Source organism: Pongo pygmaeus, chromosome 9, assembly GCF_028885625.2.
Source record: "Pongo pygmaeus isolate AG05252 chromosome 9, NHGRI_mPonPyg2-v2.0_pri, whole genome shotgun sequence".
NCBI classification, from domain to species: Eukaryota; Metazoa; Chordata; class Mammalia; order Primates; family Hominidae; genus Pongo; species Pongo pygmaeus.
Genome location: NC_072382.2, coordinates 79125459 through 79144518, shown reverse-complemented (window position 1 = coordinate 79144518; position 19060 = coordinate 79125459). Strand labels below are relative to the sequence as shown.

Below are 19060 nucleotides of genomic sequence, written 5' to 3'. Positions count from 1 at the left end.
CTCTGGGAAGCCTTTCCTTTTCCCTCCACAATTCAGGTGTCTAAAGCTCTGGCCTCCAAGGCCCTCTTGGCTATTCTCATCCTTCTGCAGTGTAACTGGAGTCCATGTCTCTGTCTCCCACCAGGCTGGGACCTCCCTTGGCAGAGGTCCAATCCCCGTCTCTGAGCCCAGTGCCCCGTACAGAACCAAGGACTGAGGTGTCAGTGAAGGTGCGTCAAGCGACTCATGAGAGACGTGACAGCAAGATGAGAGAAAACCAAGGATGTGACCACAAAAGTACCTTCCAGAAACTGGCCTAACCTTTGGTCCAGTCACCGCCCCTTCCTTTGCCCAGGCCTGGTCTTGCACATCAAAAACCCTGAAAATCTTAAACATCAGTCAAGAAAGCCCCTACAGAGGTCACTGGACTGGACTGAGGCTTTAGCCATTCTAGAAATCGTTCAAACAACCAAAGAAAAAGAAAAAGCACAAAACAAAAAAACAAAACCAAAAAAAAATCTGTTCCTGGTTAGCCTTCAGGTCAAAAGCTCACAGAATCTCCTAGGACCTGAGAAGAAGGCTTCATGGTGTTACTCAACCTCTCCCTGCTCCAGGTCAGAGCAGCCCCTCCCAGCCCCTGCTCAGCACCTAAGAGCTGAGGAGCACATTTCCTCCCCTCTCTGACCCTCTAAGCCAGCCTCCCTCCTTTGACTCCCCTGGGAGCCAGAGCTGCCTGGGGGTACCAGGCTGCCCCTCCCAACACCAGGTGGTGCCCTCCATCTCTAGCCCCTCAGGTGTCTGAATGGCAGCATCTCTCTAGGTATTTTTTAACTGACCTTCTACCCAAGGCAACCCTGGGAAGAAGTGCTTCACCCTACTCCGGGAGGCCCATGTCTGGGCCACCAAACTGTCTCCTGGAAAGAAAAAGAAAAAAGGGTTTCACTGGTAAAAAGCAACTGCTCTGCCTCTAAGGATAAGGAGGAGTGAGAAGGGAAGAAAGCAGGAGCAGCTATTCCTCCTCAGGAACCCACCACACACACCTATCCCTGCGGGGCCACCCCTCACAAACCTGTGAGGGCCGCACTCCACCCCAAGCTTTCTGGAAGGAAGGGCACCAAGCTGACACATCAGGGTCTCCGGTTTGCAAGGGCCAGGGCCGTAAAAGGGGGTTGGGGAGGGTATCCCAGGGCCCAGCATACTGAGAACAGGAAAAGCCCATTCCAAGCAATGGTGGCCTCGGGTCCCCCAGTTTGTGCCACTTCCCTCCCTCCAGTGCACCCGCGCCCAGCCCACGCTTGAGCTGGAGGGCCCCACGAAAAGCCAGCAAGCGAATGTACTGGGTACTGGATGCGAATGCCCTCTTACCTGAAAGGGGAGGGAGCAGGATCACTTCGACACACAATTGATGAAGGGAGGGTGTTAATGCCCAGAGACGAGTAGCTACTCGCCCAAGGTCACACAGTGAGGCCCAGGATGCACCCAGATCTCCCGACTCCCAGCCCTGGGCTCGCAAGTCCAGGGTTCTCGAAACGCCAGGGTGCAGACACCGCCCCCCAAAGCCAGACACACGCCCCCAACCCCCTTACCTCCCAGACCCCGGTGGGCCAGAGCCGGCTGCTGGACGGGGGGGCAAAGGCCGGGCAGGACAAGGCCGGGCCCGGCTAGGTCAGGGCTGGTCCTCTGCTCCCCTCAGGGTGGGGACGCCCTCAGCCAGGTCCCAGACGGAAGAGATGCTGCTTCCACTGCAAAATCCAGTCTTCCCACCCCGCCTGGCACAAGCCTCCATGTATCCAGGGAGCCCGACTCTGCAGCGAGGCCCCGGGGCTGCGGGACCAAGCATGGGGAGGGGCGAGGTGCGTGAAACGGGGCGGAGCCGGAGCGGGGGCCACCCCGCGAGCTGCCGCTCTGACCGCGTCCCCTTTAAGGCCAGCCGGCCAGACACCGGCGGGGACGAGGCGGGGCGCAGAGCAAGTCGCCGCAATGCCTCCTGGGAGATGAAGTTCGCTCTCGACGCACCGAGCCGCGAGGAGCCCAGAGAGAACTACCAGTCCCGGAGGGCAGCGCGCGGACCCCGGACCAGCACGCCCCTGGGCTGGGCTCCGACCCTCCGCCTTCCTCGCAAAGCTGCGCTGGCCGCTCGCGGAGGGAGAGGCTGCAGAGCGAGGGCAGGAGGTAGGTGCGGCACGGCTGGGGTCGCGGGGCTTGGGGACTACCGGCGAGGGTACGTGGGCCCACTGAGCACCTGTCTTACTATGAGACTAATCTATCCCAGCCTCGCCATTCCCATCTGTAAAATGGGGATGGCAGCGCCTGTGGCTGCGGGGGAGGGGGTGCGTTTCGGGGTGAGGTGAGCCGAAGTGGGCAGAACTCTTAGAGGGGCGGGGCTGGTGGGCGGAGCAAGGGCGGATGGTGATAGTCGGAAAAGCCCGGATAATGAGGGTCGGGACTGTAGGAGGAGTCCTTGGTGGGTGGGGCAGGGAGGGGCGGGGTCTCTAGGTGGGGGTGGGGCACTTGTCAGGTCGGAGTGGGGGCTCTAGGGCTAGGGAGTGGGTGCGGAACAAGCCGATGAGGCCAGTCTGGGTGAGATTGGGGAAGGAAGGGCGGAGACACAGATGACAGGGAACTCGCCCCGCTCTGGAGAGCCGTGGGCCGGCAGCGCTGTGGCGGCGTGGGCAAAAGCCTGTGATGCATAGAACACCGCCCTTTACTGACTGGAAATAAAGAGTCCATCCCCGAGCTCAGTGCAGCACACCCGTGATCTCATTGACCTCTCACGCCCTGAAAGTAGAGGCGTCAGTATAGCGGTTGACAGGTGAGGAATGTGAGGCTCAGAAAAGCGAAGAGACTTGCCTAAAACCACTCAGGACTCCTTACTTCAAAGACCTTGCTTTTCTCTCTGCTCTTGGGGAGGCAGAGGTTTAGCTTGGCGTGGGAGGCAGGAAAGAAAGAAAAGTTTTGATGCCCTGACCTTCGCAAATTGTCTGGCAGGACCAGTCCCCCCAACCCTTCCGAATGGCAGCCTGTAAGGCAGCCCTTCTGTAGTACTGTGAGGATGAAATGAGATGGATTTGAAAGCACGGTGTTTATAAATTACTGTTTGGAGAAGACGTAGGAAGAGAGCGGTTTGAAATGGGTTGCTGGTGCCGGAGGAAAAGCACAAGGTGAAGCGTGAGAGTGAGCTGAGAAGGTGAAGGAAAGTTCTGGAAGGGGCTGGGGGATGGTAGTGGTTGTTGGAGGTCTACGCCCGGTGAAAGAATACCTTGCCATGCCAGATTCCGTTGTGTCCTTCTTCCAGCCCACCTCTCTCTCCTCCTGCCTTTTACGCAGCTCATTCTGGGGTCCCTGTGTCTAGGAAGCACCTTTTCTCTCCTACCTATGGGTGGAGATGGTAAATAGAGCAGCCTTCGGGCTTCTTAGAGATATGGACTGGGCAAGACAGAATTATAGACGCAGCTCTTTGATGTGGGGTGGTGAAGAAAGGGTAGTCGTCCTAGGGGCTTCAAGGCAAAGAGTCCTTTCTCCGGTGGGGTAAGGTGGGGAGGTCTCCCACTTACTGGAAGACACAGTACTCGCTCTGAGCATTGTCTTTCTTGAAATTTACCCAGCCACGTGCTGTCCATTCCCTTACGCAGTGGAAACTCTCCTTGCATTTACTCCCAAGTAATCACCTCTGCCTTGTCACATCCCTTTAGATTCCAGATTGAAAATTCAACAGAGCATTTCAAAATTAAAAAGTTTTAAAAATCCAGGTGGGAAAAATGGATCTGACTAAACAGGAGAGAAATTTCTTCCTCTTCCCCTATTCTACATGCTTCAGTGGATACAGAAACGGGCACCCCCAGCCCCAGCAAGGGAGCCAGGCATCCATCTACTTAAGTAAAGTTGGCTGTGGTAAGAGGTTAGACTAAAATTCTCCGGAGATGCAGAGGAGAAGGAATGAATTCCAGCTGAGAGACCTGGCCGATGCATGGGATTTGTCTTCAAGGTCGAGGCAGAGGGGATGGCAGATGCCAAATTGCAGAAGTCGAAGAAGGCCCAGTATGGTTGGTCTGTAAAGTAGGTATATAATAGTATCTACTTCATCTGTGAGATTGAAAGAGATTAACATGTATAAAGTGCCTAGCACGGTAATAACTGCTCAATAAACGTTAGCCATTATTATTGCTGTTGTAGTGTTTGTTATTGTTATGATCATCATCATCTGCCAGGAACGTGCCTAGGGCTGCACAGCTAGTAAGTGGCAGGGGATGATTCAAATGCAAACCCAGGTAATGCCGAATACCATGCATGGTTTGCCCCTACCGCACACAGCCTCTCCAGTTCTTTTCTTTCCTTTTTTTTTTTTTTTCTTTTGAGACAGGGTCTTGCTCTATTGCCCAAGCTGGAGTGCAGTGGCGTGATCTCGGCTTGCTGCAGCCTGACCTCCCAGGCTCAAGCGATCCTCCTACCTCAGCCTGTGCAGCTGGGACTACAGACACGTGTTACCATGCCCAGCTAATTTTTTTTTATTCTCTATAGAAACGAGGTCTCATTATGTTGTCCAGGGTGGTCTCAAACTCCTGAAGTCAAGTGATCCTCCCACCTGGGCCTTCCAAGTGCTGGAATTACAGGCATGAGCCACTGAGCCTGGCCTGTCTCTAGTTCTTTCTGCCCATCCTTGACATTTCTGAGGCCCAGGAGTGGCCTCTCTTTGTCAACATGCACAGTGAGTCATGACAGGAGTTTCTTTCCTGCCGGGTTACAGAGATTCTGGGTTCATGATGAGGCAGGAAAAACAAGGCCTGAACAGCCGTCTTCTCCCAGGCAGACTCACAGCACAGAAGATAGGCAGACCTGGCAGGGCGCGGTGGCTCACGCCTGTAATCCCAACACTTTGGGAGGCCGAGGTGGGTGGATCACTTGAGGTCAGGAGCTTGAGACCAGCCTGGCCAATGTAGTGAAACCCCGTCTCTACTAAAAATACAAAAATTAGCCGGGCATGGTGGCACGCACCTGAAATCCCAGCTACTCAGGAGGCTGAGGCAGGAGAATCACTTGAACCTGGGAGGCGGAGGTCACAGTGAGCCAAGATCATGCCACTGTACTCCTAACTGGGTGACAGAGCGAGACTCCATCTAAAAAAAAAAAAATAGGCCTAGTGGTGTGGTTTCTGTGGGTGGTGGCTCTATCCAGACTGCCCACCCAGGCTTAGATTCTAACTCCTCCACCACTTAGCCCTGGTTGGCATCCTCACCCTCCAAATTCAGAAACACTTGGGAAGGAAAATTACGAGCTTTTCACACTTCTAAGTAGTAGTAGTAAATCTGTAACTTATTAAATCTGGCTATTTATTGGGGTCTGGCACTATGACTGTAACTTTACATCTATTGGCCCTATGAAGGAAGTGTTCTTCCCCCTTCTTTTAAAATACAAATATTTTAAAAATTATCAAGCTTACATAAAAGCTTAAAGTACAACCCTTAACCTAGATACGCCAAATCACAATTTGCCAATTGTGCTTTTACACAAACACACACTTTTTCGGCCAAATTATTTAAAAGTAAGTTACAGATACGTTGATTGATGTTTGACCCCTAAATTCTCAACATGTATCCCCTAATAAGGGCATTCTGCTACGTAGCTATAATACGTTATATGTAATAAGCAAGAAGTCAGTATTACCCAATGTAATAGTTATTCAAAATTTTCTGCCGGGTGCAATGGGTCTTGTCTATATCCCCAGCACTTTGGGAGGCAAAGGCAGACAGATTGCTTGAGCCCAGGAGTTCAAGGCCATCCTGGGCAACATAGTGAAACCCCATCTCTACAAAAACTACAAAATTTAGCAGGGTGTGGTAGCGTGCACCTGTAGTCCCAGCTACTTGGGAAAATCACCTGAGCCTGGGGATGTCAAGGCTGCAATGAACCGTGATTGCGCCACTGCACTCCAGCCTGGGCGACAGAGTGAGACCCTGTCTCAAAAAAGAAAAAAAAATTCTAATTGCCCAAAAATACCTTATATAGTTTCTGGTTTTTAAAATCAGATCCAGTCAAGATGTATATATTGCATTCTTTTATATCTCTTTTATCAACTCATTTAATCTAAATAGAGCCCCTTGGCATGGTAGCTCATGTCTGTAATCCCAACATTTTGGGAGGCCGAGGCGGGCAGATCACTTGAGGTCAGGAGTTCGAGACCAGCCTGGCCAACGTGGTGATACCCCATCTCAACTAAAAATACAAAAATTAGCCAGACATGGTGGTGTGTGCCTATACTCCCAGCTACTCAGGAGGCTGAGGCAAGAGAATTGCTTGAACCTAGGAGGTGGAGGTTGCAGTGAGCCGGGATTGTGCCACTGCACTCCAGCCTGGGCAACAGAGTGTGACTCTTATCTCAAATAAATAAATACATAAATAGAGCTTCTCCACCTATTTAAATATGTTTGATTGGTTTATCAATGATTAGATTCGGGTTAGATTTGAGTTTTTGGCAGTGTGTGTACTTACTGCATGTCAGGGGGATATGATGTCAGGGTCTTACTATCCATGAATACTAAATTTGATTATTAGTTAAGGTCATGGCAACCTGATCTCTACCATAAGGGTAATTTTTTCTCTTACAATTAATAAGTAATCTGTGAAGTGATTCTCTGAGTCTGTTATAATTATGTGTTCCTGATAACCTTTCACACCACATTCTTGGATGATCCTTGCTTGAATTACAGAACTGAGGGTTGCAAATTGGTAATTTTCTAATTCTGCCATTCCTTCTGTGTTTATTAGCTAGTGTTCTTTTTTATAGAATTAATTTTTCCTGTCTCTATCTTTCTCACTCCCTTCTTCTCACCCTCTTTTTTCTTTTGGGAATAACATTATGGACTCTTGTTTTTTGTTTGTTTTTGAGACGGAGTCTCACTCTTGTTGCCCTGGCTGGAGTGCAGTGGCACGATCTTGGCTCACTGCAACCTCCGCTTCCCAGATTCAAGCGATTCTTCTGCCTCAGCCTCCCAAGTAGCTGGAATAACAGGCGCACGCCACCCTGCCCAGCTATTTTTTGTATTTTTAGTAGAGATGGGGTTTTGCCATGTTAGCCAGGCTGGTCTTGAACTCCTGACCTCAGGTGATCCGCCCACCTCGGCCTCCCAAAGTGCTGAGATTACAGGCATGAGCTGCCGCACCCGGCCTGGACTCTTGGTCTTGTTGTTGTTGTTGTTGGTGGTGTTGTTTTTTAATTCATTGGGCTATATGAACTCACCTTGAACTTTTCCTGTAAAAGTCCAGGAATCATCAGTTTCTCCAGGAAGCCCTGGTTTCTTTTAGAAGAGATGATGACATTCATAAAAAAGATCCAGGGCTAGGTGTGTTTATTGCTACTGGGTGTCATTTCTAGGCTCTATGAGTGAGCAGAGCTAGGAAATGATGGATAGGTGATTGATAGATAGATGATAGATGGACAATTTTCATTACTCAGTACGTTTATTGTTATAACAGCTAGTCCCCACTGACAGGATTGCATGGTAAGTCATTTCACTATGGAAGTAATGCTCATTATGGAAGTGGACAGTAATGTAGGAAAAAAGGAAATTGCACAGAAAAGAGCCCTTGCCTACTCCAGGTCGCCATGAGTATATAGGCTGTTGGCTAGGACCTCTGTGGCTGGGTTCAGCTTCCTGCCGAAGACGTCTAAAGGACTGGTTCTCTGAAGGGTGTCCAAACCAGAACTTCCCAGAGGCCATGACTCTGAGGTCAAGAATCCACATGAAGCCTTGGGCAAGGGATTCAAGCTCTTTGGGTCTGCTTTAGGTTGTCTTTGAAACAGAGACAATGTGATCGGTCCTGCCCGGGTCCCAGAGTTGTAAGGATCAATATATTTATCAATATGTTTATTTTTAAACATTGCTAGTTGTGTCTCTTCACATTTATTACCAAATTCCTTCTCTTCTCATTGTTTTAAAACCACAGAGTGAAATGTCATTGCTTTATAATCTGGTTTAATACATTGCGCTAAGATGTCTTATTCAAATACTCTTTCAGGTTATCAGTCATCAGTGCTTCCAGATTAAAATTTTAATTATTTAAATCTTTTTTGAAAAATACTATTGGGATTTGGATTAGGACAGCATAACAACTATAATTAATTTTGGTGGTGGGGGGGTGCTTTGGGATAAGGCCTGGCCCTGCCACCCAAACCAGAGTGCAGTAGCACGGTCTTGGCTCACTGCAACCTCCACCTACTGGCACAAAACCAATTATTAAAATAGAAGAAGTTCCTATAGCTATTATCACTTGGGAAATTACACGGTTTTTAGCCCTGGCCAACAGCTGGGGACAAATCTAAAATGTATATTGCTTATTATATCACAGTATCACACAACCCCTCCCCCGAGTGCGAGGCGGTGACTATGCAGACGTGAGACATGTATTTGCTCTCAGCTCACAAACTAGGCAGTGGTTTCCAAAAAAAATTGTTTTGTCACCCACAGTATGAAGATACCATGATCCAGTTCATAGACACACAACTGAAACAAAAGTTTCACAACAATATATAATTGGTCACAACCCACTTAACTGTATTGATGTCATGACTTGCCAATAGGTCACAACCTTCATTTTTTTCCTGTTTATGGAGGTAAAACTTAAGTATGGTAAAATTTACACTTTTTTTTTTTTAATTGAGATGGGGTCTTACTATGTTTTCCAGGCTTGTCTTGAACTCCTGGGCCCAAGTGACCCTCCTGCCTCGGCCTCTCAGAGTACGGAGATTATAGGCATGAACCATCACAGCTGGCCAAAATTCACCCTTTTAGATGTGTATAGTTACATGAATTTTGACAGTCTTTATAAGGACATTTGACCACCACTACATCATATTACTTTTGCGCCAACCTAATAGAATATTCCCATCACTCCAAAATATGCCTTGTGTTTCTTTGTAACCAGTCTTTTCTCTCCAACCCAGCCCCGGGAATTCACTTAATCTCATTTCTGTCTTTATAGTTTTGCCTTTGCCAGAACGTTATACAGATAGAATCATGCACCATGTAACCTTCTGAGGCTGTCTTCTTTCACTTGACGTAATGCTTTTGAAATTCATGTATGTGGTAATGTCTTTTAGTAGTTATATATTTAGTAGTTTACTAAGTATATATATTTATTATTTTACTAAGATGTATATTATTAAAAATAAATATATATTTAGTATATATATTTAGTAGTTATATATTGTATATATATTAGTAGTTATATATTTAGTAGTTATATATTGCTGAGTCATATTCTATTGTATGGATGTACTGCAATTTATCTGTTTACATTTTAGTTGTTTCTGAGTTTGGGCAATTATGAATAAGCTGGCATAAATATCTAGGAGTAGGGTCATTGGGTCACGTGATAATTGTATGCTGTATTAGTCCATTCTCACACTGCTAATAATGACATACCCGAGACTGGGTAATTTACAAAGGAAAGAGGTTTAATTGACTCACAGTTCCACAGGACTAGGGAGGCCTCAGGAAACTTAAAATAATGGTGGAAGGGGAAGCAAACATGTCCTTCTTCACATGGCAGCAGCAAGGAGAAGTGCCAAGCAAAGGGGGAAACCCCTTATAAAACCATCAGATCTCTTAAGAACTCACTCACTATCACAAGAACAGCATGAGGAAAACCGCCCCAATGATTCAATCATCTCCACCTAGTCCTGCCCTTGACACATGGGGATTATTACAATTCAAGGTGAGATTTGGGTGGGGACACAGAGCCAAACCATACCATATGTCAAACTATTTTCAACAGTGGTTACCATTTGCCAGCAGTGTATGAGGGTTCCATTGTTCTGTGTACTCACCTTCATTTGGCATTGTCAGTTTTTATATGAGCCACTGTAATAGGTAAATAGTAGCATATAATTGTGGTTTCAATTTTCATACTCTCATGACTAATGATATTGACCATATTTTCATGTGATTGTCAGTCATCTACATATCTTCTTTGCTGGAGTATTTGTTAAATCTTTTGTCTAGTTGTTTTGTTTTTGTTTTTTTTAAGTAGAGATAGGGTTTCGCCATGTTGGCCAGGCTGTTCTTGAACTCCTGGCCTCAAGTGATCTGCCCGCCTCAGCCTCCCAAAGTGCTGCGATTACAGGCATGTGCCACTGCACCCAGCTTTGTGTGTTTTTTAATTGGGTTATTTTCTTACTGAGTTTTGAGAGTTCTTTATATATTCTGGTTAACAATCCTTTATCAGATAGGTGTTTTGCAAATATTTTCTCCATCTGTGTCTTATTCTTTCATTTTCTTAACAGTGTCTTCTGAAAAGCAGAAGTTTTTTACATGGATGAAGTCTAGTTTATTGATGTTTTTAATGGTTTGTCCCTTTTAGGTCCTATCCAAGAAATCTTTGCCTAATCCACAATTGCAAAGGTTTTCTCCTAGAAGTTGTGTAGTTTTAGATTTTATATTTAGGTCTATGATCTGTTCTGAGTTTATTTTTCATAAACGGCATAAGAGATGGACCAAGGTTCTTTTTTCCCCCATATGGATGTCCACTGATCTGCATTTTGATATAGCCAGGGAAGAGGGCCATGTGCAAAACAGATCACTGCAGATGGAATGGTGAGTGCTGCCAGAGGGGGTTGTGCAAGGCACCAGGAAGCCCTGAGAGGAGAGCTGTTAACCTAGTGGAGATCTGGGGACAGCAGTACAGAGGTGATGACTCATAGGCTGGGCCTGAAAGGTAGACAGCAGAGAGGGTAGAGAAGGTAGACAGGGGTGGTCCTAGGGACAGCAAAGGCAGGGCAGGTGACAGCATGGAGGAGACTGACTCAGTGACGTCTGGAGTGCATGGAGGGCAGGGTTAGACACGAGAAGGAAAGAGGAAGGTGGTTTGGGCAGGGACGGTGCTTCAGGAAGGTCAGTCTGCAGACCAGAAAGGAAGGTGGACAGAAGGCAGGGAGTCGAGTGAGGATGTAGGAGTGCAGGGGGCAGGGATGAAGCCTGACCTCTGGGAGTAGCTATAGGGATGGGTTCAAGGAGACAGTCAAGACAAACTGTAGGGCTGAAGAGTCAGGTCTGCCTCCCTCAGGCAGTTGGGTGGCTGAGAAGAGTTCACAGCAGAGTTAGGGGCAGAGGAAGGCACAGGTGAGGCTTCTGGTACCTGTGTTACTGGTGGAGGGTCTTGACTACGAATTGTCCACGTCCTTGGCGTTTTGAACAAAGTAGCAGAGGGGCCAGACGTGGTAATCCCCACGCTTTGGGAGGCGTGGATGGGTGGATCACTTGAGGTCACTCCGAGACCAGCCTGACCAACATGGCGAAGCCCGTCTCTACTAAAAATAAAAATAAAAAGAGTAGCAGGGGAATGAAATGCAGGAATGAAGCAGCGAAAGCAGGAATTAAAGTGAGAAAGCACTCCTCAGGGTGGGAGTGGGCCGGAGCAAGGAACTCAAAGGCCCAGTTATAAAGTTCTCTGGGCTTTAAGTGCCCCATTTGAGGTTCTTATCAGCCACCCCTTATCTGGACGAAGGATTCAGTCTGTGGCTAATTAAAGGCTGAGGTGAATGGGCACCTATGCAGATAAAGGGATGGTCCCAATCCAAGGCCCCCCTCCCTTTCCACCTGAGACATGGTGGAGTGGGAGGGTTGCAGAGAGAGGAGCGTTTGATCCTTTGTCACCCAGCTGGGGCAATGGCGTTTTTCCTCTTGGTTCAGCTTTAGGAATTTGGTGTTAATTGGCCTTAGGGTCCCTGCCCCCAGACCCGGGATTTTCCTTTTGATCCAGCTTTGGGAAGTCAGCAGAATTGGCCTCAGATTTTTTGCCCCCAGACCTTGGTGTTTTCTCTTTTATGAAGTTAGCACAAATTGGCCTTAAGTTCCGTGTCTCCAGACCCTGTTCTGCTGCCTCACTTGCAGAATATCCAGGTGGAGGTGGCCAGGAGGCATCTGGGAACACATAGGGGACTGAGGCTCAGTGGTGTTAGTTCATTACTACCTGACTGCAAACCTCCGCCGACTCATGAAACTCCCCTCATGTCATGTCATTGTGCCTTTTGTAGCAGGGCCATGGATTTGTGATGATGGACACTGGCCCTGTGACTAGAAAATAGGGGCTTAGACCAGGCACGGTGGCTCACGCCTGTAATCTCAGGACTTTGGGAGGCCGAGGCGGGCAGATCACAAGGTCAAGAGATCGAGACCATCCTGGCCAACATGGTGAAATCCCATCTCTACTAAAAATACAAAAATAAATTAGCCGGGCATGGTGGCGTGTGTCTGTAATTGCAGCTACTTGGGAGGCTGAGGCAGGAGTGTTGCTTGACCCTGGGAGGCAGAGGTTGCAGTGAGCTGAGATTGTGTCACTGCACTCTAGCCTGGCAACAGAGTGAGACTCCATCTCAAAAAAAAAAAAAAGAAAGAAAAGAAGGGCTTAGAGGACTGAGTTCTGTGACTTGATAGGTAAGGGGAGATCACCACAGAGAGCACCCTAGACTCAGAGCAGGAGACCTGCCTGCTAGCTAGCCTCTGCCCTGACTGCCTGTGCAACTGTGCTGCTCTCCCCAGACAAATGACCGGGAGCCATGACGTCATCGGGGGCACAGGAAAGCAGGTGCTCTGCTGCTTTTGCAAGCAGAGAAATAAGAGTTTGGGCACTTATCCAGGGGTCCCAGGGAATGCCCTGTGGCTCCTGACGTCCCCCGTCTGTAATGCTCTGAGCACTTCAGCACTAATGCATGGAAGAGATAAGGGTCTGTGGCCCATGGAACTGTCCATGTCCTCTCTGACACCTGCTCCTTTTCCTGCCGTGAAGTTAAGCCACTTTACAGAGCCTGGGCCTGAAACCCAATGTTGGGAGGGAGTGTTTGTTTTCAAGGAGAAAGAGAGACTGAAACTAGAACATGCACATTTCTATCCAGAAGAAAACAGGTGGAGTAGACTAGAGTCCTGCAAAGAGGGCAACAGGGAAGAAGATTCTGGACTGAGTAAAGGGGACCCACTCCTGGGTCCACCTCCTGCCTGGGCCCTCTGGAGAGAGAATTGGTCAGATTCAGCCCTGAGTCACAGCACCATCCCCAGTTGCTGCCTCGCAGCCGTCTCCACACCAGCAGCCATGCCCCCAACAGCAGCTCGCCCACACCTCTGTGGGACCTCCCCACCGTCTCGCAGCCCGTCTGCTCCACGCTTCTACTGACGATTTTGTATTTCACATGGGCTCATTTCTCCTCAGACACTCCAGATGGGGAATGCCTTTCTGTAATATCAAAGTGCCCCGTTAGACTGGGGAGGAATCATGAGGGGACATACCCCTGCCCCTGTCAGAGAGTCGAGCATGGCAGCTGAATATCTCTCACACGGGCATGGCCCCCGTCCTCTGGAGAAAGGAGGCCTCAGTGCAGTCAGCCTCTTCAGGAGGCAGAAATGTTGAGAAGTTCTCGCCACCCCTGCTGGGTGACTTTGGGGAGGTGTCTCCTCAGACCTCTGTTTCTCCATCTGGACAGTAAGCATGCTTGAAAGGATGGGTTTTTGTGTGTTTTTTGAGACCGGGTCTCACTCTGTCTCCCAGGCTGGAGTTCTGTGGCGTAATCACGGCTCACTGCAGACTCAAGCGACCTCCCAGACTCAAGCGATCCTCCCACCTCAGCCTCCCAAGTAGTTGGGACTACAAGTGCTCGCCACCACACCCTGCTTTGTTGTTGTTGTTGTTGTTGTTGTTGTTGTAGGGACAGGGTTTCGTCATGTTGGCCAGGCTGGTCTCGAACTCCTGAGCTCAAACGATCTGCCCGCCTCGGCCTCCAATGTGCTGGAATTACAGGCATGAGCCACTGTGTCTGCCAGCCAGATAGTTTTTGATGTGCCAAGGTTCATTCCAGAACGTCTCCCACATCTTCTACCTGTCTTGTCACTGTGCCTTTACTCTCTCTTGTCTTCTCTACCAGCACAGGCTCTTCTGGGGGTAATACTGGGGCCAGTTCCTCTTGGCATCCCTACTGCCATGTCAGGGAAGGATTGCTGAATCTGGTCCACAGGTTGGCTCTGGGGAAAGTGTAGTGTTGGAAGCTGGAGCTGAGATCTCCTGTTTTCTAGAACATGTGGTGAAGGAGACTTGCCAGCCATAGATGCTGACAGCTGAGAGATCAGGGTGGTTTGTCAAGGAGTGGATAGGGTGCCTTCAGGAGGGTGCTCTGACAGAGTCCTGCATTTGCACTGACCTTGCAGCCAGTTTCAGAGAAGCTTGGGGTGTTATGACAGCAAAGGACAGGCCACCAGGAGCCAAGAGCATCTTAATGGCAAGGCAAGTCAGCATGGGAGCAGTGAAAGTCTAGAAAGGATTGTCATTTGCAGTCCGGACAGCTGAGTGACCCACTGTGGGCCTTGAAGATACATGGAAATGACACTAATCATGGCCATTCATTGTCAAATCTTTGAGAGAGAAAAATAATTAATTCAGCAGTGTCATTGGTACAGAAGGAGGAGCACTGAGCCTGGAGTCATAAATCTCAGACCATTTGTTGAGTACTTAGAACATACCGATCTTTGGCTAGTAAGCATTTACACATTTTTCTTTCATATAAAAGAAACTGAGTTTGAATCCTGGCAAGGCACTTCACCTTTCTGAGCTTGAGGAATGAATCCTGGCACAGTTCTCCTCACCTGCACAACAGGAATGGATGATTATATTGTCTGTGTCAAAAGATGATACAACTTTTTTTTTTTTTTTTTTGAGACGGAGTTTCACTCTTGTTGTCCAGGCTGGAGTGCAGTGGCACAGTCTCGGCTCACTGCAACCTCCACCTCCTGAGTTCAAATGATTCTCCTGCCTCAGCCTCCTGAACAGCTGGGATTACAGGCACCCACCACCATGCCCAGCTAATTTTCGTATTTTTAGTAGACATGGGGTTTCACCATGTTGGCCAGTCTGATCTTGAACTCCTGATCTCAGGTGATCTGCCCGCCTCGGCTTCCCTAAGTGCTGGGATTACAGGTGTGAGCCACCGCACCTGGCTGATACAACTATTATGTAAGCAAATATATGTATAAACACGTAGCATAGCTTTCAGTCCAGGCACGTTTTCCTTTCTTTCTTTAGACCAGTGGTTCTCTATTCTAACTGAACATTTAGAATCGCTAAGGGAACTCTCTCAAAATACCAGTGCTGGGGCAGTATTCCAGACCAATTAAAATATAATGTCGGCGGCAGAGGGGGGCAGGGGGGACCCAGGCTTTAGGGGTCCTTTCCTTTCTTTCCCTGTTTCCTTTTTCCTTTCCTTTTCCCTTTCTCCTTTCCCTCTCCCTAGTGAAGCTAATGTACTTTGCACAGTGTTAGCAATTATCACCCATTCATCACATATTAATTCATTTCGATCCCAAGGGCATAGGCTTGATGTACAATAAGGAGTTAAGGACTGTGAGTTCTCTGATAAGGTTTGGTTATAGTCATTTCTCACTTGTCACCCTCTCCAGGACTACTTCCAGCAACCCAGTCTCCTGCCATGTCTGACCCCATCACGCTGAACGTCGGGGGGAAGCTCTATACAACTTCATTGGCGACCCTGACCAGCTTCCCTGACTCCATGCTAGGCGCCATGTTCAGTGGGAAGATGCCCACCAAGAGGGACAGCCAGGGCAACTGCTTCATTGACCGTGACGGCAAAGTGTTCCGCTATATCCTCAACTTCCTGCGGACCTCCCACCTTGACCTGCCCGAGGACTTCCAGGAGATGGGGCTGCTCCGCAGGGAGGCCGACTTCTACCAGGTGCAGCCCCTGATTGAGGCCCTGCAGGAGAAGGAAGTGGAGCTCTCCAAGGCCGAGAAGAATGCCATGCTCAACATCACACTGAACCAGCGTGTGCAGACGGTCCACTTCACTGTGCGCGAGGCGCCCCAGATCTACAGCCTCTCCTCCTCCAGCATGGAGGTCTTCAACGCCAACATCTTCAGCACCTCCTGCCTCTTCCTCAAGCTCCTTGGCTCCAAGCTCTTCTACTGCTCCAATGGCAATCTCTCCTCCATCACCAGCCACTTGCAGGACCCCAACCACCTGACTCTGGACTGGGTGGCCAATGTGGAGGGCCTGCCAGAGGAGGAGTACACCAAGCAGAACCTCAAGAGGCTCTGGGTGGTGCCCACCAACAAGCAGATCAACAGTTTCCAGGTCTTCGTGGAAGAGGTACTGAAAATCGCTCTGAGCGATGGCTTCTGCATCGATTCTTCTCACCCACATGCTCTGGATTTTATGAACAATAAGATTATTCGATTAATACGGTACAGGTAAAAGGACCCCAACAACATTGGAGACGGGGAGTCCCAAGAAGCTCATGTCAGCCAGGTCTTGGAGGGCATCTCGCCAGTGGTGCGAGGCAGGAGACTATACTAATCTGTATTAATTGTGTAGCAGGACTTGATTCCCCCCATGATGAAGTCCACCTTTTGGAATCCAGTGTCCTCTGAATAGAACCACCTTTTTTCTTGCCATTTTGAGCTGCAGACAGGCGGTTTATTATGACAAGTGAAGAGTCAGCTGATGTGTACTAAAGGAGGCCATAGGAGGATTTTCCAGCCAGCACAAAGGAACGGCAGTTTTCTCCTGGGCTCCATCTCTCTGTACCACTAGCCAGTGCTGCATTTATCCATCTGTAAGAAGGCCCTGGTGGAGAGGATGGGATGAGAACAAGAGGCTACCTCCAGTTAACCAGGACATAAAGTCCCCAGCGGTTCCTGTCACACCTGCTCCACCCTCCCCAGGGTGCATCCATGATCGTGGATGTTTGCCCAGGGATGACCATGTTTGGCTGGCTTGGAATGCTGTGCATTCTCAGAGCTCTGTTAGTGTCCCCTCTTGGAGGACAGAGATGAGGTGTGGCAGGGTCTAGAGGAATGAGTGTCCAGGCAGGGTTCAGAAGGTAGGAATGTCCGTCTTGATGGGGCTGAATCAGGGGATTCCTGGCTTCAGAAAGGGTCTGCTGTCTTTGCAAAGATGTGCAAGTATCTGCAGCCAGTGTAATGAAATCACTTCCAAATCCAGCCTGTTGCCTAACTTTGTCATTGTTTTCCCAAAAATTTGAGGTATCATTGAAACAGGTCATTTTAAACAAATATATTATGGATTCTCAGGGTTGGAAATAATTCGATGATTGCTTAGTCTTCCCCCACTCCTAGAACACCCCAGCACATCTGAAGATGAGCGCCTCTCCCTGGGTACCTGCAAGTGATCACCTTGGCCTGCTTGCAGGCCTTGATAGGAAGCACACCGTCCCCAGGGCAGCTCCTGCTGTGGTTGGATGGTTCTGACTGTTACACAGTTCTTCCCTATATTGAGCCAAAATCTGTCCTGCCACTTGCTGGATCTTGGTTGCAGACCTTCCCATTCACCCAGTTATATATCTTTGCTTTCAAAATAGTCACCTTGAGAGACCAGACATTTTTCTGAAAACATCATTACTCAGAATTCAGATTCCCCTCTGGGATCTGTCTTCAGAATCAAAGTTAGCTCTTTTCTATCCCCTGTAAGTCAGTTCCCTTTTGTTATAGCTTCACTTCGTTTGTGACCCCCCCCTTCACCCACCTTCCTCACCATCTGTGGCTCCATATGCCTTTCGACCATTTTCTTTTGGAAGAGGAAGATTCACGGCCCCTGAGGAGATCCAGAGGAAAGAGACAGTCTCCGAGGGTGCTGTGCAGCAAGGAGCCCAGGAGTGGTATGAACCGTAACAGTGCCCTTAGAGTAAATGTGCGGCCCCTAAAAACCTGCCCTCAGGAAGGCAGCCTTCCCCTGCAGTCCTGTGTCCTACCCCTGGGTCTCTGTGGGGTGCCATCCAGGGCAAGCAACCCAAGCACTGCTTCCCACCGGGTGATGAGCCGTGCAGACCTCCAAACTGCACGTCATGATTCATCCCTAAAGTGAGTTTGGCCTTGAGAGTCCCAGGGTCCTCCCCCACTGGGCAGGGGTCCTTAAAGCCAAGGAAGCCTGTGTCCCATGGGTGACACAGGCACCCATGGGAGGTGGGCCCAGAAAGGGGCTTCCCATAGATAGGCCCTGTGAGTAGGGAGCTTGTACACGGGGCCATGGGCAGAGCCAGCTCCCTTGAGCAGTAAAGGCCCTTTTCCCCCTACAGTGGGACCCAGGAGTCTCTCTGACAGCTTTTCTGCCAGGTGCAGTGGCTCATGCCTGTAATCCCAACGCTCTGGGAGGCCAAGGTGGGAAAATCACCTGAGGTCAGGAGTTCAAGACCAGCCTGGCCAACATGGTGAAACCTCATCTCTGCTAAAAATACAAAAATTAGCTGGGTGTGGTGACGGGCGCCTATAACCCCAGCTATTTGGGAAGCTGAGGCAGTAGAATCACTTGAACCCAGATAGCAGAGGTTGCAGTGAGCTGAGAGTGTGCCATTGCAGAGTGAGACTCCATCCCAAAAAAAGCCAGCTGTCCCAGGCCAAGAGTACTTGGGAGAGCCCCTCATGGAGAACCTAGTTTAGACCAAGTAGCAGAAGCTGTGGTCATAACAAAACAATTTGAGGAAGAAATCTTACAAATCACCACTGCCCTTTTTCCTTTTCCATAAAACTGTCCATCTTTTCGGTGCTCCCTAATCCAAGCAGCTTGACTTTAGAGAAGTTGCAGAAGCAATGAAGCCACTAACATGCTGTGTGACTTTATGCAAGTCACTCACCTCACTGAGCCACCTCCATTTCTTCATCTGTGAAATGGGCATAACAGTAATACATAACCCTACCTACCTCACAGGGCTGTTGTGAGGATCAAATGAAATAATGTACGTGAGAATACAGTATAAATGATAAAGGATTGTTATTCTTTTGTGTCTGCTTGTAACAGGGAAAAATACTGGTCTTGAGTCACGGTGACTTGGGTTTGAATCCAGAGCTCCAAGCCTCTGTAACTTTGGACAAGTCACTGAACTTGTCTGATTTGTTTCCTCATCAGGTAACAACCCCTTCCTCCCAGGGTTATGCAACTTAAACGAGTTGGCGTCTGTGAAAATTCTGAGCTGGGCCTGGCACCCAGGAGCTCAGTGCTCTTGCAGGAGGTAGTCATGGTGGACTCTGGTGGGGGACTAGGAGTCCCAGGAGAGTAGAGTTTAACAAGCCCTTACAG

The 19060-nt window shown here is 48.9% G+C and overlaps 2 protein-coding genes across 15 annotated transcripts in view; one reads left to right on the top strand and one right to left on the bottom strand.

The window, feature by feature from the left end:
• The window catches only part of USP35 (ubiquitin specific peptidase 35), a 37164-nt gene extending 34824 nt beyond the window's left edge, over positions 1-2340 (bottom strand). For 8 of the 11 annotated variants that reach the window (XR_010127709.1, XM_054437867.2, XM_054437862.2 and 5 more), the window contains exon 1: positions 1566-1898. The gene's annotated coding sequence lies outside the window, so the exon portion shown is untranslated. Of the gene's footprint in view, positions 1-815; positions 894-1565 lie in introns of all 11 variants that reach the window. The other 3 variants (XM_054437861.2, XM_063672111.1, XM_054437864.2) reach the window with 3 other exon arrangements.
• On the top strand, positions 1955-18748 carry KCTD21 (potassium channel tetramerization domain containing 21). Of its 4 annotated transcripts, none has more exons than XM_063672120.1 (3): positions 2096-2151; positions 3797-4035; positions 15411-18748. In XM_063672120.1, exon 3 carries the CDS (start codon positions 15440-15442, stop codon positions 16220-16222), a length of 783 nt encoding a protein of 260 aa, XP_063528190.1. In that variant the 5' UTR covers positions 2096-2151; positions 3797-4035; positions 15411-15439; the 3' UTR covers positions 16223-18748. The 4 variants fall into 4 exon arrangements, with proteins under 4 accessions (XP_054293844.2, XP_063528190.1, XP_063528188.1 ...); XM_063672118.1 differs by having other exon boundaries at positions 2120-2151; positions 2968-4035; XM_063672119.1 differs by lacking the exon at positions 2096-2151 and adding an exon at positions 8956-9052 and having other exon boundaries at positions 2508-4035.
• Positions 18749-19060: the final 312 nt, after the last annotated feature.

Excerpts from the sequence above, each read along its gene's own strand:
- KCTD21 (XM_054437869.2), top strand. The coding sequence starts at position 1,974 with ATGAAGTTCGCTCTCGACGCACCGAGCCGCGAGGAGCCCAGAGAGAAC. Across the intron at positions 2,152-15,410 it reads CTGCAGAGCGAGGGCAGGAG|GACTACTTCCAGCAACCCAG; the intron begins GTAGGTGCGGCA and ends CACCCTCTCCAG.